General features: G+C 57.5%; 2 protein-coding genes across 8 annotated transcripts; one reads left to right on the top strand and one right to left on the bottom strand.

Moving 5' to 3' along the window:
- Window positions 1–750: 750 nt before the first annotated feature.
- ECE1 (endothelin converting enzyme 1) lies at window positions 751–13,463 on the bottom strand. 7 transcript variants are annotated; one of them, XM_052792883.1, is made up of 18 exons: window positions 13,360–13,463; window positions 9,939–10,025; window positions 8,818–8,959; window positions 8,083–8,295; window positions 6,601–6,725; window positions 6,088–6,300; window positions 5,803–5,994; window positions 5,109–5,251; window positions 4,913–5,027; window positions 4,572–4,682; window positions 4,239–4,337; window positions 4,044–4,121; window positions 3,542–3,645; window positions 3,230–3,340; window positions 3,034–3,101; window positions 2,765–2,955; window positions 2,577–2,672; window positions 751–2,300 (listed from the first exon to the last, which is right to left on the bottom strand). In XM_052792883.1, exons 2-18 carry the CDS (start codon window positions 10,023–10,025, stop codon window positions 2,124–2,126), a joined length of 2,265 nt encoding a protein of 754 aa, XP_052648843.1. In that variant the 5' UTR covers window positions 13,360–13,463; the 3' UTR covers window positions 751–2,123. The 7 variants fall into 7 exon arrangements, with proteins under 7 accessions (XP_052648843.1, XP_052648836.1, XP_052648837.1 ...); XM_052792876.1 differs by having other exon boundaries at window positions 13,231–13,366; XM_052792877.1 differs by lacking the exon at window positions 13,360–13,463 and adding an exon at window positions 11,088–11,454.
- A 1,573-nt stretch (window positions 13,464–15,036) lies between these two features.
- On the top strand, window positions 15,037–22,249 carry ALPL (alkaline phosphatase, biomineralization associated). The gene is made up of 12 exons (XM_052793419.1): window positions 15,037–15,091; window positions 16,366–16,443; window positions 16,533–16,652; window positions 17,293–17,408; window positions 18,032–18,206; window positions 18,292–18,467; window positions 19,694–19,837; window positions 20,000–20,069; window positions 20,637–20,771; window positions 21,111–21,302; window positions 21,391–21,510; window positions 21,614–22,249. Exons 2-12 carry the CDS (start codon window positions 16,386–16,388, stop codon window positions 21,862–21,864), a joined length of 1,557 nt encoding a protein of 518 aa, XP_052649379.1. The 5' UTR covers window positions 15,037–15,091; window positions 16,366–16,385; the 3' UTR covers window positions 21,865–22,249.
- The last annotated feature ends 558 nt before the right edge of the window (window positions 22,250–22,807 follow it).

A 22,807-nucleotide genomic window follows, 5' to 3' on the forward strand; every position in this document is an offset into this window, starting at 1 on the left:
AAGAAGGAAATTTTACCATCTTATTTATGCAATACTAACATCCCCGGCTCACCGCTGGCTCTGTCCTGCCCATCCTGGCAGCAAAACCACTCTGTATTTCCAAAGGCTCGCTACCAATGGGGCAAAACGAGAGGGCTACAGCCCAAATCCAGCCCCTGGTAACAAGCTGGGGCTAAATAGCAAACAAGCACCCAGCACTTTGCTTGTTTTATGGCCATCAGCCCTCCCAGGTGCTGGGGTGAGCCTCTGCAGGGAGCCTGCAGTCCAGGTCCTGCCTTGCGTTTTTTGGGCAAGCCTGACAAAGCCATGGAGCATCTACTCGGGTGTGAACACTGGCCTGTGTTACTGAGCTGGCAGCATCCAGACAGCATCACAAAGCTATAAATAAGGCTGTTTGGAGAGCAACCTGTGCGGGGCCCATCCTGCTGGATCCAACTGCAGCCCGGCTGGCCAAAAACTCACCCAGGAGGAAGGAAAAGCATCCGGGAAAGACCTCCCTGCTGGGGAGATGTGTGGGGCCATGCCATAGAGGTGGAAAGCAAACAACCACCCGCAGCGAGAGTGAGGTTTGTGGGCACAAAAGCCTGGCTTTAGCCTCCGAGAGGCAGCAGACGCCAAGCGCAGGCTGGAAAAAGCCTCCTGGGCTCAGTTTTGTCAGCTCAGGATGGTCTTATCAGTGTGGATATGGAGAAAAATGCAGAAGGGGATGCAAGACTTTCCCGCTATCAGAAAAAACAAGTCACGAGCAACTCCAGACCCAGTAAAAAGTATTTATTATTTCAATTACAATAAGCCCCACGTGTAGGGTGAAAAAATAGTTACAAAAAAATCCGCCCCCCCTTCCTTTTACATATAAATATTAAAAAACCCTCTATGTCTTTGCTTTCTGTCTAGAGCAAGAAGGTGCCCCACAAGACAACACGCAGCACCTGAGCTACCGTCAGTGGTTTCCTCTCAAAACCGCAAAAGGAATATTAAAAGAAACCCTTAAGAAAGCCCCTCGCCCCCATCCCGGCCAGATCTCACACCAGTGCCAACCCAGCCATGGAAGGATGGAGGTTTGGGGCCATGCAGTGACTTCAGGGCTTGCAGTTTCCCAGGCATAGAGGCCAGGCACAGCGGCAAGCGAAGCAGCAGCAGGAACCACCTGTGCTTATCTGGGGAAGCTTTTGGGCCAGGAAATTGCAGCTGACCTCACTTCAGAGGGGACAGGAGGGAGAACCGGGTGCTTAATCCACACTGTCACCACCTTGGTTACATCTTTGGCACATCAACTTTTCCCTTTGCACTCTGAAATTAAAGCTAATCCCAGGAGTCACAGAATCCCAGCAGAGCCTTTCTGCAACTCGCAGCATCCTCCAGCCCTGTCCCCAGGCCCGCTGTCCCCAATTTCCCTATCAGCATCTTCCAAGGACAGTCCCTCCCAGAGAAACCCAGGATCCAGGGCTGGCTAGTTGCATCCATCTAGCTTCCCTGGCCAAGGGACTGTCCCCACAGGGTGCTACACCTACAGCTGCACTGAGTAAAAAAAAAAAAAAAAAAATTAATAAATATACTAATCTTTTACTAAAAAAAGGCTTTTAAATGCATTTTCCCTGAAATTTTCCAGTGTATTCCACAACACATGAAAAAAAAATATATATATTTCCCCCCCAGAAAAATATATCTTAAAATATTTTCCATCCTCATGTGCACATCTTTGGAGAGAGGAAGGTACGTCAGGTGTATTTAGACACGCAGCCAAACCTGTCAGTGTCACAGCATTCCCTTTGTCGCCTCCGAAAAAGAGGCATTTTGCTGGGGCGGTGGGTCAGACCGGAGTGCTGCATGTGTAAATACGGGATAGTGCCCATGGATGCACGTGCCTCGACACGTGGCCCGGTCACGGTGGGAAAGAAGAGACCCCCAAATCGAAGTCATTTCACAAATGAGCAAGGGGATGAGGAGTTTTCACAGTGGATCAAACCTCGGACGGTACCAGCAACGCAGGGCGCTGCTCCTGCTGAGAGCTGGGCAGTTCGTTGCACAGAGAAGTGGTTTCAGCCTCTCAAAAGGACCAGGGAAATTCAGCCGTCTGCAGAGGACAAAGCAACCCACAGCTGGTTCCGTCAGGCGCTTGCCCATCACCAGACTTCGCACTTCTTAGGGGGATTCATGGGGGAGCCAAGGGGGCAGCCGAAATGCTCTGCAAACTCGCGGGAGTTGGAGACAGTGCCGATGACACGGAAACGCGAGGGGCTGTGGGGGTCGGTGATGAGCCCCTCGTGCGAGCTCTCTGGCGTGCGAACTGAACACCACACCTGTAGACAGAGGGCAAGAGGCACGAGTGCCAGCATCCACAACCACAGAGCCCTGCTCGGTGCCAAATCAGACCTCCCTGCTTGTGCAACAGGCACCAACACAGCTCGAGCTCCAGCTTTTTAACCAGCACCACCCCAATCTGGTTCTCCATCCACCACACAGCATCTCTGGAGACCTCAGTTTTGCTGTCACACCATCCCAACACCATCTGGGCATGCCTCCACCCCCCAAAAACCTGTGCGTCCACCCTTCCTGCCCACCACCAAGTGACCTACCTGGGCAAAGCCAACAAAGAAGAGCTGGTGGTTGGTGAGGCCGAGGGTTGGGAGGGTTTCCTCATCCCCATTCTTTTTCAGCCAGTTTTGATATGCCTGGAGGCCAGGGAGCACAGCAGGCTCAGGGGACAACACCAATCCAACCACACCATGCCCCCCACCGCATCTCCCCAGCCCTGTGGCCCTACCCGGTAGGCAGCCTTGAGGCCTCCATTGTCAGCAATGTTCTCCCCAAGGGTGTGCTTGCCATTGACGGCCTCGCCGTTGACAGTGTAGTTGCCGTACTGCTCCACCATACATGCTGTCTGCCGCTTGAAGGCCTCCACCGAGGAGTTCTTCCACCACGGACGCAGGTTGCCATCCTTATCGTATTCCCGGCCTGCCAAAGATACAACAGGTCCTTCATCACCCTGCCAGCCACCCCTCCAGCAGCCCACCCGCCTGGCCCTGGCCATACCTTGGTCATCAAAGGCATGCGTCAACTCATGGCCCACCACCACACCAATCCCACCAAAATTCAGTGACCTGCAGGAGGGCAATGCTGAGATTTAGAGAGCAGCTGCTGCTCCCTGCAGCCATGAAATTTAGCCTCAAATTTTGGGACAGGAGGAAATTTGGGAATCCTGCCCTCCCTGTTTTCCCTAGGCTCTTACTTGGGAGATGCACGGGTGTAAAAAGGGGCCTGGAGGATGCCAGCAGGGAAGACAATCTCGTTCTTTGTTGGAGAGTAGTATGCGTTGACTGTTGGAGGCGTCATGCTCCACCTGCAGGGACATGGCCAACGTGGCAGCACAAACCCATTGCCAATGTTTGCTCTGACGCCATCTGCTTATCATGGTGCAAAGCCATCGGCCCAAATTTAACTCCCCAAAACCAGCATGGTCTGGCGGACACCAAATCCCAGTGCTCCAGATCTTTTGATATTCCCCGCTGAGCACAACGGGGAAGCGGAGCAGAGGACTTACTGGTCCCGGTTTGGCGGTTTCCGGAGCTGGTCAGCGGTGACCCTGGCCGAGAAGTTGTAAAACTGCATGACGTTCTCAAAGTAGAGGTCAGACACGGCCTCATACTGCAAAAGAGCAAGGCGTGAGTGGCTCGTGGTGATCACCCGGCCCTGCTCCTCCCTCTGTGGTCATGTTTGAGCCTTCGGAGCCAGCTAAGTTAACGGCCGCTCTTGTTTCTCCTCCTCTCCAACATCCGCAGAGTCTCAGGAGGGCAATGAATCACCGTTACGGAAACCAGCTCCTCCTCTTCCTGGGCAGGGATCCCAAGAGCCCCAACCACCCCAGGACTGGCCTGCAGCTCTCCGGGAATTCCCCAGAGAAGGGCCAAGGACATCAGTGAGACCATTCTGGAGGAAACCTGGGGTTCAAGGCTGCCCTGAGGCCATGGTGATAGGCACATGTCCTGCACATTCTAGTGGAGGGCAGAAACAGAAGACCCAAGGGACCTATCTGAGCAACTCACATCATTGAAGACTTTATCCAGCTCCTTGGGGTCCATGATGAACTTGGGGTAGCCGATCATGTTGTAGATGGCATCTGCCTGAGGGTGACAAGGACCAAAGCGCTTTTGGTGCCAGGGATGGAAGGACAGGCTCACCTGGCTCCATCATCCTCCACCATCACCCTCTCCTCCCCAGCGCAGCTGCCAGCACCTCACCTTCTCTTTGGCCGACTTCCTTGTCTCTTCATCCATCCACTGCAGGGTCTCCAGGCTTTCCTCAAAGGCTGTTTTAATCTCCACAATCATTTCCTCTGCCTAGACAAAAGGTGGTGCAACGTCGGTCTGGAGAGCCAGCTTGCCACCCTAGAGGGTTCAAGGGCCCTTTGCACCAGTGGGGAGGAAGAGGCTGGGATGCCGAGACAGCATGCAGACCAGTGAAAAACCCAGTGAATGGAGATGCTCGGTGGACAAAAGATGGGCAGAGAAACATTGGCTGCCCCAACCATCCACCATTGTGGTAGCTCGCAGGCTGCTCGCTTGGGGACGTACCACCTGCTTGCTGTCCTCGGCAAAGGTGGCCTTGACGAACATGGCCCCCAGGGCAAAGCCCAGGTTGTTGTCCGTGTCACTGATGCAAAATTTCCAGCGTGGGAGGCAGGTCTGCATGGGACAAGAGGTGGTCATCAGTGGTGGCACGGCCAAAGCCCCCACCTTCCCAGCCCCTTGCCCCATTGGGAGATGGGGTCCACATCCATCCCCCTGCACCAGAGCTACTACCCCAAAACCTGCCTCACATCTCTATTTTTTGGATGTAATGTGATGAGGACTTTGCTTAAAAAGTTGTCACCGTTTTAATGGTGATTTGGGGGCATCAGGGGCTCCCCCCTCACCTTCTTCGTCCCGTACATCACTTCCATGAATTTTTCCTCAGCATCCTGGAAGCGCTGGTCAAGGAAGGGGCTGGTTTTCCGCACCAGGTTCCAGATCATGTAGTTGTTGAGGAGACTGTAGCCAGAGGTGGTGAGCGGGCAGCGGGACACACCTGCCCACCCCAGACACCCCTCCGCATGGGCTGGGGGCTCTCACCATTTATCAGTGGCCAGGATGAGGTCAGAGACCTGCTCCAGGTACTCCTTGGCGTAGACCACGACAGGCTCCGACTCATTGAGCTCCACAGGGTAGAAGACTGTGGAGAGGAAGGGCATCCAGTCCACGGCCGGCGCCAGCTCCTGCAAAAGCCATGCTGCTGCTACTGGCCCCCCAAAAAAAAAAAACCCCATCGGAGGGGGGTGGCAGCCGCTTCCTAAGCTGGAAGCGGCCGCATCAGCCCCTGTTTGAGGGATTCAGCTGATTTTGCAGAGGCCTGTTCCCATAACGGCAGCATCCTCCAAAGGTCGGAGGGGAGTAAACAATTTCCTCCCACAAAGGAAAAGAAAGTGGGGCGGGTGTCAAGAATGTTGACACAACCCATTAGGGCCCCTTTAGGGGCACGGGGAGGTGACCAGGCTGATGTCTGCAGCTGGACCGCGGGCAGCAGTGCTGGGACAGTGTTAGTGCTGCGGTAGGACGGCTGCCGGCCCTGGGGGTGGTCCAGAGGTTGGGAGGAACGGGTCAGGGTGGGATTTCCCCAAGGAGTACACAGGCCAAGCTATTGCACAAGAGCTTCCCAGGCGGTGTTGGCTGGCATCTGGCTTCCTTGGTGGAGCTGCGTCGCCTCCACCCATCTGCCCTGCTTCCCAAATCACAGCGGAGCGGGGAGGCTTGCCAACTTCATCCCTACCTTTAGGTCTCCAGCTGTCATTTTATGGTAGATGACCTCCTCGTCCCGGTGCTTCTCCTGTGGGATGGTGATGTTGGCCAACGCTGTCTCAAAGTCCAAGATCTGCTGCATCTGCTGCCGTGTCGACTCCTCATCGGTGCCTCCCAGGAACATCCCCAGCTGCACCATGTAGTTCAGGTACCCAGCAAGCACCTACGTGGTAGGACAAGGTGGGGATCAGCATGGTGGGTGCCACCCACCCACGGCACCTCCCCAGCAAAGCCAGATTTCCCCCAACAACCTTACCTTCTCATTCTCCGTCTTGTTCAGGTAGTAATCCCGCGACGGCAGGCCTAACCCCGACTGATCCACCTGGATGACATTGCTGTTGGAGTTTTTGGAGTCAGCGCTGACATAGACGGAGAAGAAGGGTGAGGTGCGGTAATGAGCCGTCACCTCCCGCAGCGTCGCGTTGAAGTTGTCCCCTGCCCAGGGACCCGTGATGTTCCAGCCGCCCAGCTGAGGAAAGACAGCAACCAGTTTTTGGGGAAGGAACGACAACCTGGAGTTGCTTAAATATCCCCCCAATACCCATCCTGGAGGGAAACATCTTGCAACAGGGCTAAAAAGCCCAGGAGAGGCAAGACCTGCCTATAAATCCCTGCCTCTTTCTGCCTGCCTGCCCTGGGGGATGCTCTGCCCCAAGAAGCACCAGGAATGGGGTCTGGAAGGTGCTGGGACTGCCCATAAATTAGCTTTTTTCCTCCCATTTTGCAGCCACCTGGGGAAGGTGGCTTTTCTGCAAGGAAGGGGACGAACCTTTTGGATAAGCTCCACAAGCGGGGTGGCGCGCAGCTCCTCAATCTTGCTCTCATTCATGCAGGCTTGGTAATAACGCTGTGCCTTGCGCTCTGCCTCGCTCGACACGTTGGCTGTGGTGTTTTCTGTGGGAGGTACCCAGGGGGAGCTCACAGGGGGTCCCCGGGGACAGGCATCTGGCCCCCCATAGCAGCTGCTGATGCATGCTGGAGCCCCCACCCTTCCACCAGAGAAATATTCAGCCCCGTTTTGGGCAAAGCCAGGCTCCAAAAAGGCACTGAGGATTGCCCCACCAGTCCCCTCCATGCCCCCAAGAGCATCCCACAGCCCCCAGCCCTTCCTGGCCTCCTGCCCCCATCTCCTCTCCCACCCGCAGCAACTGCTCTAGCTCTTTGGAGCAGAAAGATAAAGAAAGAAAAAACAAAAAGCATTTTTTCCAGCAGCTCTGATGTTCCCAGCATCATCCAGCCCCCTGCGCTGCCCTTGCCCCTGTGCTAGTGCTCCCCAGCCCTTTATCATTTATTCCTGCAAGAAGGAACAATAAACCCATTTTTCTCCTCTGCCTCCAAAATCATCCTTTCATTTTTTTCCCCATCTAAAATTCTGCTTCCCCAGAGGGTTGTTGTTGGTTTCATTTTTTTTTTCCTCATGACACAGCTTGCACCTTTGGCTTCCCAGCTGTGTGGTTTTATTAACTAAAGGTCCCTCGGCTCCAAGGAATTCAAGGAAATGCCGAGCGCGACCGCTTGGCTGGAAGCCCGGTCCCTTCTCCCGGTAAAACCAGCGCCAGATTTCTGCGAGAAGAGCTGAGGACGAAGTCATTCCCGCGCCACCCCCCTTCTCCCAAAAGACAACACTCTTCCCAAACCTTCTCTTTTCAGATAATCAGCCCCAGCGCAGTGGAAAGTGCTGATAAGGAGCCAGTTGTTTGCTCAAAGCTTGAACAAACCGTCCTCACTGGTTGCTTGGATAAGCTGCCCCACTTCAGTGTTCGCAAGCAGAGGCTGCGCCCAGGATCCTCCCTCCACTGGGGGAGTTTTTGACCCCCCCAAAACAGCCAGATTGGCAGCCAGACCCCCAACAAGGCTGCTCACAAAGGCTGGAAGCTATAGCCCGAGGAAAAAAACCCATATCCTTGGGGTGATATTGGGGTACTACAGCCTCTGGATGCAGTCTGGGGTACAAATCCTGAATTTCAGAGCTCCTGGGAATACTGCCATGGGGTTTGTGGAGCTGAGGCCAAGACCCTTCCCCTACTTGGCACCAAAGAGCAGCAACGCTACGGTCAAAAATCCCAGGAGCATCCAGGACAGCAAACAGCCAGGATCTGCTTCCCAATGTCCTTGCAGTGCGTGCGTCACAGATCCGTCTGACACTGAGGTTTAAGTCCAACCTTACATCCCCGCAGGCATGTTTTCAGCATCCCCAGGACCTACCGGGGCTCCTCGGCACTGTGGGGTCCCACTGCTCCCACATACTCACCCAGAAGATGCTTCATGATGGCTTGGTTGTGCTCCCAGAGGTTGTTGAAGGTGCCCCAGCGCGAGTGGCCATCGGGGAGGGGGTTGGCCTTGATCCAGCCCCCACAGGCATAGCTGAAAAAGTCCTCGCAGGGATTCACCGCCCGGTCCAGTGAGCTGAGGATGGAGCTAGTGACAGAGATGCAGGCTTCCGAGAGGCACATGGCAGGTGGCCCTGGAGGTGGGAATGACAGGTTCAGCTCCTCCACCTCGGTGCAATGAGCCACACCAGGGAGCATCCTGCCCCGCAATGAAGGATGCGGGCAAATATCCCATCTGGTGCCCAAGCATCCCACCCTGTACCTTAACATCCTGCTCCACAACAAGTGATACGGACCAGCATCCCGTCCCATGCCTAAGCATCCTGCCCGATCATCCCGTCCCAGGGCAAGAGATGTGGGCAAGCATCTCATCCTACGCCCAAGCATCCTGCCCAGTGCCCGAGCATCCCACTCTGGGGTGAAGGATGTGGGTGAGCATACCATCCTGTGCCTGACCATCTCACCCTGGGGCAAGAGATCCAGGTGACCATCCTGTCTTGTGCTTGAGCATCCCACCCCACACCTGAACATCCTGCCTGGTACCCAAGAATCCCACCTTGGGGCCAGTGATGCGGGTGAGCATCCCATCCCAGGGAACGCCCCAGCAACCCATCCCGGTCAAGGGGGTAGGAACCCTGCACGGTACGAGGACTTACGGGCTCTGTACTGGAAGATGAGACCCAGAAGACATGCTGCCAGCACAGCTGCCAGCACCCCCACCAACACCACGAGCTGCTTCTCAGCACGCGTCCGCTCAGCCCAGCACCCTGGGCTGCTCCTCGAGCCACGGAAGTTCACCTGCGGGAAAAGCAGCGCCGTTTCCCCACCGGCAGAAAAACCCACTGATGCATCCCCCATTTTGCTTCCTACAGCCCACAGCACAAATTTGGCCCCCAGCGAGGGATCCAGCACAGTTCGGGCTGGGAAAGGCGGCAGCTGCCTTCCAGAAACTGGCCAGGAAGGGCAGCACAATGGCAGGAAAGGGAGCGGGGCAAGCATTTCGGCAGGCTCACCTGCTGCCCCGTACCACCCCGAACCCCTCCTCGAGCATGGCTGTAACCCCCCGGGTGTCCCCGTCCCCACCGCTGGCACTGGGACAGGGTGGGGGCCTCCACAGCAGTGGGAAGTGCCGTAACAGGATACTCCCGCTCTGCCGAAAAACATCCCCAGGAAACATCCCAATACGACAGCAGGCGGAGATGGCCCCACCAGGGAAAGTAAAAACACAGCGGAGCTCTGATTTTGGGGGCAGAAAACACCATTCTAGGCAGAGACCAATGGGACTGGGGCCAGCACCGAGAACATCGCACCAGCCCCAAATCTTTCCCAGTGAGGCTGGACGCTGGCAGCCATGGGTTTGTTTTTTTTTTTTCTCGCCACCCTTGGCCCTTTTTAAGCCGATTTCCCGCTGTTCAGGGAAGAATTAACCTAATCCCCTTTTGTGTGGGGACAAAGATCCCACCACCACGATAATTGCTCACCCCAGCCACACCGGGAAGAGGTTCGGCCAGCAGAAAAACAGGGTGCTGGGGCGTTGCAAACAGCCGAGCCAGAATACAGCCCCGCAGGCTTCCCTGTTGCTAGCTCTGGGTGCTGGGAGGGGAGCAAAGGACAGCGGAGCGGTGGCGGGAGCCAACACAGCTCTGCCCATGCCAGACTTTGCCCCACGGAAAGGCTGGTCCCAGGCGGAAAACCCTTCTGCAACCCCCTTTGCTGCTCACCAGGGCCTAAAATCCCTTCCCCCCCCCCCCCCCCCCAAACACACATGAAGCCCTACCTGGAAGCCGTTGGGGTACCCATCACCTTCGCTGATGGAGTCCAGGGGGTCTTCGTCGTCCAGCGTCGCCCGCTTGTAAGTCGACATCTACACGGGGAGATTGGCAAACGGAGGTGCTCAGTGGCTCGGGGTCGAAGAAAGGGAGGAGGAAGGAGGGCGAGAAAGGAATATGCACCCTCTAAAACCGCCTCCTCCTCCGGGGAGCTAAATCCGGAATGGCTTCGGGGTAGTAAAGTGCTAAACAAATGCCAGAGGAAGGTTATGGAAAGCAACGAGGGCCGGAGCCAAAAGCTGAGCAAAGCCCGAACCCGCCTCGCTTTCCCCCGGGGCCGGGTTGTGCAACCTCCCCTTCAGCCTGGACTAAAGCCGGTTCCTCCTCCACCAGCCCCGCAACGGGTGAGGGAACCCCCCCCTCCCCGTGCCAGGAACCTGAGAAAGGCTGGTAGCGGAGAAAATGGCTTTTCACCCTGAAACTACCGGCTTGCTCGCGCTCCACGCCCCGTCTGTGAACCGTGTGCACCCTGAAACACCCTGTGGCATCCCTCTGAGCACCCAAAGGCGATGGCACCTTGAATTTAGGCTGCCGACGGGCTCCCTCTTGGCTCCTTGTCCCCTCAGGCGTTATCCTGTGCCGGTGCCCAGCTCTTATCTCATCCCCCAGCAGAAAAACAAGGGGAAACCTTGCTGGTTGGCAGACAGCCCTTATCGTGCCACTGCCGCCACCGTTTCCTTCCCCCCTGGCACAGCCCTGCCAGCCAGCCGGACTGTCTCTCGTCAGGGAAAACAACCCTCCGCCTGCCGCTGAGGGAATGAGCACCCCAAAATCCACCCTGACCCCTACCACCGATGGGCCGAGCAGCACCGGTCACATCCCTTTGCCCCCGATGCAGCGCAGGGTGGGGGTTTGCACCCATCCAGATGACCCCGTCCCACTGCCATCACCTCCAAAGGCACACTGAGTTGATCCGAACTTGGCAGAGCTATGCCTCAGTTTCCCCTGGCAGGAGGGTGCATGCAACAAGAGCACCAGTTCTCAGCCCTGTTTCCAATAACAGCCTTCCCAAACCTCCCCTTGCACAATTAATAACGAATCCATCTTCTCCCCGGATCCCAAATCACAGCCTAGGTTTAATTAGCCACAAAACCCACCTGGTAAGGAAAAAAAGGTTAAAAGAAAAAGGCAGTTTCCCTCCTCAGTTGTGCAAAAAGCTTCATTTCCAGCCCCAAAATCTCCCCCGGGTACACTCCTCAAGCCTGGAAACCTTGAGGTGAAAAAGCTTTAACTGCAAGATTTTATCGCTGGTAAAATCTGGTTTTATGTTATATTTTCTTCCATCCCCTTTCACTTTTTCCCCTCCCTATTTTTGCACTTTGCACACAGCTGAAATTCGCAGCTCCGGGAACAAATCCCCGCTCACACGGTGAAGGGGGGGTGTCCACGAATCCCCCATAGCTCCAAAGCACCAAATTCCTGGAGTCCCAGCATTCGGCCAAGGCTTTCACTCTGTTTCCTGAGGAAATGAGTTTTTTTCAGTGATCCCCCACCCCGCCTGCCTGTCCCAGCCTGAAAACAGCAGGAAAAAAGGGGAAAAAAAAGAAAAAAACAAAACCAAACCCCACTTTTTTCCTTTTGCCAAAGATGTGCTGGTTCAACCCTGTATTAGACATCAGAGAATCCAAGCTGAGCTTCAACCCCCCCCCCCCAACACCCCCGGGGAGCACCGGAATCAACACCCAGCATCCTCAATTTGGGGGAAATTGGGTCCAGGAAGTATTTTTAGCACCCATACCCCCTCCTCCCCCCCACATTAGGGGCATCGGGGCAAAGCAGCACCCAATGGGTGCCCCCCGCCCCTCTCTGCTCCCCAGCTTGCGAAGCGGTAACACCCCTTTTTTGGGTCAAAACGGGGTGTTTTTTTGTGTCGTCCCCCCCGCTCTGTTTCTTAAATCACAATAAAAACACATTTCCCAAGCTCCAACAGGGTGGGGGGCACCCAAAGGTGCGGGAGGAGGGAGCGCACCCGCTTTAGCCCCCCAGCCAAGGGATTTTCACTTTCTTTACAACTTACAAAACTCACAGCAGGGCCTTAAATCCCCTGTTTTTCCCCCAAATCGCCCCTCCGCCTTATAAACAATAAACCCCACGTGCTTCCAGCCCGCACACCCCGAAGAAGGTCCCGGGGGTGGGGGAGCAGGAGGCACCCACCACCCCGCTCACCCCCCCCACCCTCCAGGGGAGCCCCTCACCCCGGTATCGGGGCGCCCCGAGCCGCCGCCAGCTGCTTTCAATTCCCGCCCGGGCGCCATTTCGGAGCAACCACCGCCGCTATCGCGGGCGATGGCGTTTCTCTTCGCCTCCCTCCCCCTCCAGCCCCCCCAATTTAATCCTGAGCCCCCCCCCCCGATCACCCCTAAACCTCCACCTGGCCGAGCAGCACCCCCACCCCCAGCACCCACGGGTGTCCCCTGCACCTCCACAGCCTGAAGTCAGCACCCAGTGAGGCTCAGCCTTTTAATTAGGATGCCCGGGAGTACTTAGCAAACCCCCTGGTGTTAATTAGGGGGCCTGGTGTTAATTAGGGGTGCTGAGAAGGGGGTTTGGGTGGGCACCCAGTTTTGCAGGGAGCCCTGGCTGCAGATAAATTAAAAAAAAAAAAAAAAGCTTAAAAAGAAGCAAATAAAGGGTTAAAATTTAAAAAAAATAAGGGGGCGGGGGGAACAGCCCAGTCCGGGGTTGTTTGTAAACAGCACCCCCAAAAGTGAGTGCTACTGGGTGCGGGGGGGGGTAGGGGTGCGGCACCCCTGCACCCCTCTCCTTGCAGAGGGAAACCCGGTGTAAATCCCCACAGGTTTGGGTGCTGGGGGGGCGAGGGGGGGGATTTGAAGGGGGCACCCACTTTGGGGTCCCCACCCTGGGGACCCACTGGCCACAAAGCAAACCCGGCTGGGGGAGTCGACCGGGGGGGGCACCCAGGGGTGCTAAGGGGTGCAATGGGGGTCCTATGGGGGTGCATGGGGGACCCTTTGGGGGTGCAATGGGGATCCCGGGGGGTGCATGGGGGTCCCTTGGGGTCCAGTGGGGAATCCCACGGGGGTGGCATGGGGGTCCTTCGGGGTGCAGTGGGGGATCCCATGGAGGTGCAACGGGGGATCCCTTGGGGTGCAGTGGGGGATCCCACGGGATTGCAACAGGCATCCCATAGGAGACGCATTGCCCCGCGCCCCGGTTCGGCCAAGTGACCCAAACCCAACCGCCTCCGGATTTGGGGTGTCGGACGGGTCCCCCACTCACCATGGCTGCCACCCAGTTCCCACCGGCCTCGGCCCCCGTTGGGGCGAGCACCCGCCTGAGCCCCGGCACAGCTCGTTACGCCGCTGCGGCCTACGGAGGGTGACGAAGGGTGACGAGCAAAGGATGTACCTGGGATGGGAAAACCAATGGGGCCAACGGGAGGGACGGGCTTCCTCACTCCGCTCCTTTAACTCTTTCGGGGGGGCCCCAAACCCTGTTTTGGGGGGCCCCCATATCCCCCCCCAGCTGCTGAAAGCACCCCCCCCAATAAATCACTGCAGCTCGCTCGCCAGCAAAGGGATGCGACGTTTCTCCCGGGAGCGTGCAAGCGCGCAATCCTGCAAGCGCGCGATTGTGCAAGCGTGCTGTTTGCAAGCATGCAAGTGAAGGGGCTAGCGCCCAATTCTGCAAGCACGCGGTCGTGCAAGCACGCGGTCGTGCAAACAGACAAGCATGCAAGTGTGCAAGCACACACTTGTGCGAGCAAGCAGGTTTGCAAACAGCCAAGCGTGCAGTTGTGCAAGGGGGCACATGCAATTTTGCAAGCATGCACACAGGCAAGTGTGCAAGCACACAATTGGGTGCAAGCTTGCAAGCCTGCAATTGTGCAAACATACAAGCATATGATCGTGCAAGCGTGCACGCACCCAGTTGTGCAAGCCTGCGATTTTGCAAACGCGCAAGCATGCGGTTGTGCAAGCTTATAAGTGTGCAAGCATGCAAGTGTGCTCATCGGGCTGCAGCCTTGCCCCCCCGTGTGTTTAACAGCCCCCCGAAGGGTTTGGGGTTTGAGCCTGGCCAGATTTGTGCACGCGGCCTCGCAGCGAGGAGTTCCCCAGGTTGCGGCTTTCCGTCTGCTGGGCTAACGAGCTTTTTAATGAGCTTTTCACCACCGGCAGGCACCCACAGCTGCATTGCATGGGGGGGGGGGGTGACAGGAGTGGGGGGGGGACATGGTGCCACCACCCCAGACCGCTGTGCTGTGCTGCTGGGCTGAGCACTGACGCACTTGTCTCACAGATGGGGCTGCAAACTGCTTTGCTGGGCTGGGAAAGTGCTGCGGGGGGTGGGGTGGGGATGCAAAGGGCCAGAGCAGGGGTGGGGGGGTGCCGGAGGGATTTGGGGGTCTGCAGGAACCATGCCCATCCCCGGGGTGTCAGGGCGGCATTGGGACACCCTTGGTGGCACCCCGAAGCTTTTGGGGAGTGGATTTTTGGGCTGAGACCGCCACCTTCTGGGAAGCCACCCACGGCTTCACGGGCGACGGAGCCCCACGGTCCCCCATGATGGGGAAACTGAGGCAGGGGAAGGGTGTTACCCTCCTGCCCTTGCGACGAAGCCTTGTTTATTGTAGGACCTACACTAAAGCCGTTTCAGGCAGGGAGCACTCGTGGTCTGCAGCGGGAGCCCGCGTGGGGAAACTGAGGCAGGGGGACCCCCTCTTCTCCATCACCGCCACCCCAAAACACGCTCGTGTCGCTGGCACTTTTTGGGTGAAAAGAATGAAAAATCCGGCAAAACACACATCTACCCCCCCAGGGGTGCAACCCCACTTTCTCTCCCCTGCGTGGGCGGGAGAGATTGCTGAACACCCACAACCAGGCTTGGGTGCACCCCAGTCCTCCCAGTCCTCCCAGTCAAACCCGGCAGAGGGCACCAGTAAGCCCAGTTTGTTGCCTTTTCTTCTCCCCCCCCCCCCCCCCCCCCCCCGCTGCCAGCGGGGGGGAGGGTGGAGGAAGGGGAGGAGGAGGAGGAGGCGAAGGCCGGGTGCGGGGGGGATTTAAGGGCTCGCTGTCCCCCCGGCCCGGCCTCCTCCCGCCGCCCAGGAGGGACGTGGGTGTCGGGACCCAAGTTTGTGCGGGTACGTGTGTGTCCCCGTCCCCCCCCGGCGGTAAGGACCCCCCCCGGGGCCACGGCTGCCACCCCCGGGGGAGGGGGGGGGGCGGGGGGTGGGGATGGGGGGTGCAACGGGGGGGGGAAGGGTGCGATGGGGACTGGGGGGGTGATGGGGACATGAGTGTGCAACAGGGACACGGGTGGGTCTGATGGGGACGGAGGGGGTGTGATGGGGACACGGACATGCGATGGGGACATGGGTGTCCAACAGGGACACAGGTGTGCGATGGGGACACGGACGTGCAACAGGGACACAGACATGCAATGGGGACATGGGTGTGCAACAGGGACATGGGTGTGCGCTGGGGACACAGGCATGTGGTGGGGACACAAACATGCAATGGACGCATGTGTGATGGGGACACGGGTGCGCAACAGGGATGGGGTGTGCAATGGGGACATGGTCATGCGATGGGGACACGGGTGTGCAACGGGGACACGGGCGTGCAACGGGGACACGGGCATGTGGTGGGGACACAGACACAGGACAGGGACATGGACATACAGCAATGACATGGACTTGTGATGGGGACACGGGCATGTGGTGGGGACATGGGCACGTAATGGGGACAGACGAGCAACAGGGACATGGGCGTGTGATGGGGACGTGGACACGCAATGGGGACACGGGCTGGGGATGGGGAGAGGGGCATGCGAAGGGGACATGGGTGTCGAATGGGGACATGGAGGTGCAGTGGGGACATGGGCACACAGTGGGGACATGGACTTGCCATGGGGACACGGGTGTGCGATGGGGATGCAGATGTGCAACAGGGACATGGGCATGGGATGGGGACACACATGTGATGGGACATGGGTGTGCAACAGAGACAGGGACATGTGATGGGGACAGGGCCATGCTATAGGGACATGGCCACGCGACGGGGACCCCAATGTGCAATGGGGACTCAACCGTGATGGGGACAGGGACATGCAATGGGGACAGGGACGTGCGATGGGGACCCAGCCACGCAACAGGGACCTCGCTGTGCCACGCGCACATGGGGGCCGTGCCACCGTCCCCCAGCCCGGGGTTGGTGCCAGTGAGGTGACGCCCCATGGGACTGGTGGCCATGGCGGGGGGAAGCTGGCACGTTCCCAGGGGGTCACATTGGTGCCTGCACGGGGAGGGGACATTTCCCTCCCATCCTCGCTTGGCCGAGCCCCGGGGCGAAGGTCTCAGTGGGGAAACTGAGGCACGGAGCAGATGCCCACCTCCCCCGCAGCTCTCCTATCCAGCACCTGCTCAGCGCCGCAGGATGAAGGTTCTCCTCCTCATCCTCCTCGCCCGGCTCTGCTCACCATCTCTGGTCCCTGGTAGGTGAGGTTTGGGGGGGTGGGGCAGCAGCCCAAAAGTGGGTGCTGTTGGGTGCTATGGAGCCTGGTTTCCTCTCCCCCCCCCGCAGAGAGGGAGAAGGACCCCGAGTACTGGCGGGGGCAGGCACAGGAGACCCTGCGGGCTGCCCTGCGGCTCCAGCGCCTCAACCAGAACGTGGCCAAGAACCTCATCCTCTTCCTGGGTGACGGTGAGATGAGGGCACCCACCCTGGGGTGGGGGAGGCGAGGAGGAGCAGGGACTGCAGGGGACAGGGGGGTGCGATGAAGTGGGTGATGTGATAAATCGGGTGCCATGATAAATTGGGTGCATTGAAGTGGGTGCTGCTATGGTGAATTGGGTGCCATGGTAAAGTGGGTGTGCATTAAAGCGGGTGCTGCCATAAAGTGGGTTTGCAATAAGTTGGGTGCTGGGATAAACTGGGTTTGCAGTAAACTGGGTGCTGCGATAAACTGGGTTTGCAATAAATTGGGTGCTGGGATGGGTTGGGTTTGCAGTAAACTAGGTGCTGCAATAAACTGGGTTTGCAATAAATTGGGTGCTGGGATGGATTGGGTGCTGGGATGGATTTGGTTTGCAGTAAACTAGGTGCTGTGATAAACTGGGTTTGCAATAAATTGGGTGCTAGGATAAACTGGGTTTGCAATAAACTGGGTGCCGCAACAAACTCAGTTTGCAATAAATTGGTTTTGCACTAAAGCGGGTGCTGCGATAAACTGGGTTCGCGATAAATCGGGTGCTAGGATAAACTGGGTGCCCGCCAGCATTGCGTGACACCTGTGCGGTGAGCTGGCCCATCCTCGGCGGGGAGCTGACGGGTGCCCTGGCAGGCATGGGCGTCTCCACCGTCACGGCCGCTCGCATCCTCAAAGGGCAACTGCAAAACCGCAAGGGCGAGGAGAGTCTGCTGGAGATGGACAAGTTCCCCTACGTTGCCTTGGCCAAGGTGAGCCCCCCTCGGGGTGAGGGGTCGGATCCTGAACCCCCCACCCCCACCCTGGGACGCCCATGGTGGGGATGCGACACCCACCACAAGGTCACGGGCAGGCAGCCGGCATCAACCAGAGAGGCGAAATTAGGTCAGGGGCAGGCGAAGGGATCTGGCTCCGGTGCCCGCTCGTCGTGCCAGGGTTCAGCCCGTGGGAATGTGGAGTGGGGGGGGAGCAGGATGAGGCCACCCGGCCGTGGGAAGCCATGGGAACCCCCCCCAGCTTCTCCTGGGGTCATTTTTCTGAACAAAAGTCTTTTTTTATTATTAAATTAGAAGTCCCGGCTGTTCACCGCTGTCTCCCTTTGCCCCGTGGGGGGGGATGCTCACGGCGGTGGCTCCTTTCTCCCTGCCTACAAGCGGGCTGAAAAAAAGGCTAAAAGCATCAAAATGAAGCGAGGGGGTGATGGGCAACCAAGCTGGGGGGAGCGAGGGGCAAGATGGGGGGTGCACAGGTGGGATGGGGGGCCGATGTGGCCAAACAGCACGGGGAGGGGAGCCCTAGGGTGGGGAGGATGATGATGAAGCCCCAGGGTGGGGATGATGGGGATGATGGTTTATTTATCTTCCCCCCACCCCAGACCTACAACACCAACGCGCAGGTGCCCGACAGTGCGGGCACGGCCACCGCCTACCTCTGCGGCGTCAAAGCCAACGAGGGGACGGTGGGCGTCAGCGCCGGCGTCACCCGTGACCGTTGCAACACCACCAAGGGCCAGGAGGTGACCTCCATCCTCCGCTGGGCCAAAGATGGAGGTGAGGGACTGGTGGGCACTTGGAGAGGGTAAAGCGGGGAGTTTTGGGGGTGTTCTTACTGTTGTCCCCTGAATTTGTGGTGCAGGCAAGTCGGTGGGCATCGTCACCACCACGCGGGTGACCCACGCGACGCCCAGCGCCGCCTACGCCCACTCGGCCAACCGCGACTGGTACTCAGATGGAGAGATGCCCCCAGATGCGTTGGAGGGCGGCTGCAAGGACATTGCCCGGCAGCTGGTGGAGAACATCCCTGACATCGAGGTAGGGATGGGGATGGGGCCAGCCGGGGATGGGGACAGGGCCATGGGTAGATGCGGGACCAGGACCACCCATGGGTGAAGGGCTGGGACCCCCCAGTAAATGTTGGGCTGGAACCACCAGTGGGTGAAGAGCCAGGAATCCCAGGAGATATTGGGAAGGGACCATCAAAGGGTGCAGGGCCAGGACTGTGGGTAGATATGGGACCAGGACCACCCATGGGTGCAGTGCCAGAACCCAACCAGATATGGGACCAGGACCACCCATGGATGCAGCGCCAGAACCCCCAGCAGATATGGGACCAGGACCACCTATGGGTGGGGTACCAGGCCTGTTGGGTGGATATTGGACCAGGACCACCCATGGACACACCACTGGGACCCCCATCAGACACAGTGCTGGGACTACAAGCACATATAGGACCAGACCCCCAAATCCCGCTTAACCCCCCTCCACCCACGTCCACAGCAGCCCCCTCCTTTCTCATACTTCCCCTACCCAAAACCCTCCATTTTCCCCCCAATTCTGCCCCTTGCTGTGGATTTACACAGAAATTCAGCCCTGTAAATAAATACTCTTCTGTCCTTCAAAATAGCCCCAAAGCAAAACATTTCAGCCTGTTATTTAGCTCTTTAATAGCCTCTTCTTCTGTTTTTTTTCCCTTTAATATAATTTTAAGTCTGTCCCAGGCTGGAAATAATTATATAGCGGGGAAAAGACTTTTTTTTTTTTCCCTTTTTTTTTTCTCTTAATAATTTTGGCGGTGGTGTTTTGCAGCTTTATAATTCACCTTCTGCGTAGAGAAGGGGGGGAATAAAAAAAATCTCTGCTCGGTTATAAATAACAGAGGCCAAATAAATTGGACTCCAAAGCAAACAGCAAAAGCCGCGGGATGGGGCTCCATCCCGGCGGGTTCATGCGGGGACCCCGACGTGGAGCATCCCTCCCACAGATGGGGGGGTGGTGGGGGAGGTGGGAATTAAAAAGCCAAATTTGCTGCTGGAAATGGTTATTTTTGTCCTGGGTTTTAATTAATAGGAAGAGATTCAGGGTTATTTTGAGCAAGGTGAAATTCCTCGGGTGTTTTCACCCGCTTTTTTGCGCAGCGCTGGGGTTTTCCTGGACATCCCACTCCGTCTCATTGGGGTTTTCCCCCCATTAAACCCAAATTGCGGGAAAAAAAAAAAGAAAAATAATTTAAAAAAATGCATTTCCACCCTCCTTCGCAGGTGATCTTGGGCGGTGGGCGGAAATACATGTTCCCCAAAAATGCCAGCGACGTGGAGTATCCCCATGAGGACAAGCATCGGGGTACCCGCCTGGACCGCAGGGACCTCGTCCAGGCATGGCATGAGGCCAAGCCCCCCGGCAAGGTGATGGGGACTTTTTTTGGGGGGCTACCTATACATCACCCTGCTGTAACCTTACAAAGGCATTCCTGGGGCAGGGAATATTTTGGGGAGGGGGATATAAAGCAGCCCTGGGGTTGGCAGAGGTGATGGGGAGGTGACAACCCGCCTGTCCCCCATCCCCAGGTCGCCAAGTACGTGTGGCACCGGCGGGACCTGCTGGCGCTCAACCTCAGCCGTGTTGACTTCCTCCTGGGTGAGTCCCAGCACCCCAGGGTGCCCCGGCCTCAACTGGGTGCTGTGGGGGGACCCCTAGCCAGTCCCGGGGTGCTAGGGCAGCTGGAGTGGCCAGTTACCCCCCCGAGGATGCTGCTACCTCCAAGGGATGCTGGTACCCCAAAAGGATGCTGGTACTCCACTGGGGATGCTGGTACCCCCCCTCAAAGGCTGCTGCTACCCACCCTGGGGATGCTGGTACTCCCCTGCCAAGGGATGCTGGTACTCCCCTGGGGATGCTGGTACCCATCCTCAAGGAATGCTATTACACCCCAAGGATGCTGGTACCCTGCCCTGGGGATGCAACTTATTTTTCAGGCCATGGTGCAATTCCCCAGCCCAGCTGGCCTGCAGGATTCGGCTGGGCCAGAGGAAGGAAGGGCTGGGAGTATCCCCTGGCTCCTATCTTATCACCTTGGATCCGGTGGGGGAGGGGGGGGTGAAATGCTTGAGCCAGCACAAGAAGCGGGTGGCAGTGCTGGATTTGCCCCTCCCCCCTTTTTTTTTGGTGGGGAAAGGATGTCCCCAACAGTGTCACTGTCCCCAGGCCTCTTCGAGCCGGGTGACATGGTGTATGAGCTGGACAGGAATAATGAGACGGATCCGTCCCTCACCGAGATGGTGGCTGTGGCCATCAGGATGCTCCAGAAAAATCCCCGGGGGTTTTTCCTCCTGGTTGAAGGTGGGAGGGGTATAGGGGTGCAAAGAGGGGGTAGAGGAGGTGATGGGGATGCAGAGGGGGATGCCAAAAGGGGGGGATAAAGGGGGTGATGGGATGAAGGGGGCAAGGGGGGATAAAGGGGGCGATGGGGGATGCAAAAAGGGCAGGGGATAAAGGGGATGATGGGGGATGCCAAAAGGTGGGGGATAAAGGGGACAATGGCAGCTGCAAAGGGGGGGGATAAAGGGGTGATGGAGGATGCAAAGCAGGGAAGAGGAGGGCAATGGGGGATGTCAAGGAGGGGGATGGAAGACGATGGGGGCCACGGAGGGGAATGCCGAGCGGTGCTGGGGACCGCAGGGGGCCGCATCGACCACGGGCACCACGAAGGGAAGGCGAAGCAGGCGCTGCACGAGGCAGTGGAGCTGGACCGGGCCATCGGGCTGGCCGCCCGCCTCACCTCGCCCCAGGACACCCTCAGCGTCGTCACCGCCGACCACTCGCACGTCTTCACCTTCGGCGGTTACACCCCCCGCGGGAACCCCATTTTCGGTGAGTCCCTGCCATAGCCACACAGCGGGACGGAGGGGACAAAACCTTGGGGACGTCCCTGTCCTGCTGACGGTGCCACCGCCGCCAGGTCTGGCCCCGATGCAGAGCGACGTGGACCGCAAACCCTTCACCTCCATCCTCTACGGCAACGGCCCTGGCTATAAAATTGTGGCGGGTGAGCGAGAAAACGTCTCCGCCGTGGATTTTGGTGAGTGTCTTCTGGGGCAAACCCCCGCCAATTGTTACAGCCTAGCTAAAATTAGCGCTTTTTAAAAATTATTCTTCTTTTTGACTTTTTTCTTTTGCCCCAGCGCACGCCAACTACCAGGCACAATCAGCCGTGCCGCTGCGCCAGGAGACCCACGGCGGTGAGGACGTGGCCGTTTTTGCCCGCGGCCCCATGGCTCATCTCCTCCACGGGGTCCACGAACAAAACTACATCCCCCACGCCATGGCTTACGCCGCCTGCATTGGCTCCAACAGAGCCCACTGCAATGCCGCCAGCCGCCCCGCCACCACCATCCTCCTGCCCTTCCTCGCTCTCCTCTTCCTCCTCTGCTAAAGCACCTTTTGCAAACCATGGAGGGGGATTTATTTTTAATTCCTCCATTTTTTTTTTTTTTTTTTTCTTTTTTTTGTGGATAGCAGCGCCCAGAAAGAGGAGAGAAAAAGAAAGACTCAGCGGAGCAAAAGCAGCCGCCGGCGGTTTCGTGCTGGGAGCTGCCTCTGTAAATACACGGTTCCTTCCCCTATAATTAGCATCGTTGCCTGCCCTATCCCGAACCCACTGCGGGATTTGGGATGAGAGCCGGAGCCTTGGTGGATAAAACCCCCTCTTTGAGCGAGACGTGATGGGGCTGGGTCCCAAAATGCCTCCTGGTCCGTTGGCTGAGGACTGACCCCGGTGCCCAACTCATCACATGTGTGGGTACCCAGAAACCACAAGACACAAGAAGATGGGGGGAGGAAAAAAAAAAAATTAACTCACCGGGTTAATTTGTCCCCAAAACTTCTTTTTTTTTTTTTTTTTTTTTTTTTTTTTGCCTCCTGGGTGATTTATTTTGCTTTAAAAGCCTTTGGTTTAAGATCATTTGCTGCCCAGAGAGGGATTTGGGGTGATTTTGGGACTGGGTAACACAGGGAGAAGGGAGTGAAGGGGGATTTAAGGGGTGGTACCAGCTGGGGCATGCCCTCTTCATTAGGGTTGGCTAATTAGGAAGGGTAATTAGGGGAGGGGGCTTTGGCAGCTTGCAAGGTGCTGGAGCGGGGGATTGAGGCCTGGGGCAGCACCAGAGAGGGGCCTTGGGTGTGCAAGTATCACCATGCGTGTGCAAGTGTCACTGTGCCCGTGCAAATGCTGCCTGAGCTGAGCAAAAGGTGCCTTGCACGTGCAAATGCCGCCGTGCCTGCGCAAAAGTTGCCATGTGCGTGTGAAACGCCGCTGTGCACGTGCAAAAGTCACCATGCATGTGCAAATGCTGCCCTGCCTCTGCAAATACCACTTT

The sequence above is a fragment of the Harpia harpyja genome, chromosome 7, assembly GCF_026419915.1.
Source record: "Harpia harpyja isolate bHarHar1 chromosome 7, bHarHar1 primary haplotype, whole genome shotgun sequence".
NCBI classification, from domain to species: Eukaryota; Metazoa; Chordata; class Aves; order Accipitriformes; family Accipitridae; genus Harpia; species Harpia harpyja.

What these genes read in the sequence shown, in the direction of transcription:
- ECE1 (XM_052792876.1), bottom strand. An exon ending in CATCTTCCAGTACAGAGCCC is followed by an intron (nt 8,296 to 8,817) that starts GTAAGTCCTCGT and finishes TCCCACCTCCAG; the next exon opens with GGCCACCTGCCATGTGCCTC. An exon ending in TACACCCGTGCATCTCCCAA is followed by an intron (nt 3,102 to 3,229) that starts GTAAGAGCCTAG and finishes GCCCTCCTGCAG; the next exon opens with GTCACTGAATTTTGGTGGGA.
- ALPL (XM_052793419.1), top strand. Translation starts at nt 16,386, where the DNA reads ATGAAGGTTCTCCTCCTCATCCTCCTCGCCCGGCTCTGCTCACCATCT. An exon ending in CTCACCATCTCTGGTCCCTG is followed by an intron (nt 16,444 to 16,532) that starts GTAGGTGAGGTT and finishes CCCCCCCCGCAG; the next exon opens with AGAGGGAGAAGGACCCCGAG. An exon ending in CATCCTCTTCCTGGGTGACG is followed by an intron (nt 16,653 to 17,292) that starts GTGAGATGAGGG and finishes GTGCCCTGGCAG; the next exon opens with GCATGGGCGTCTCCACCGTC.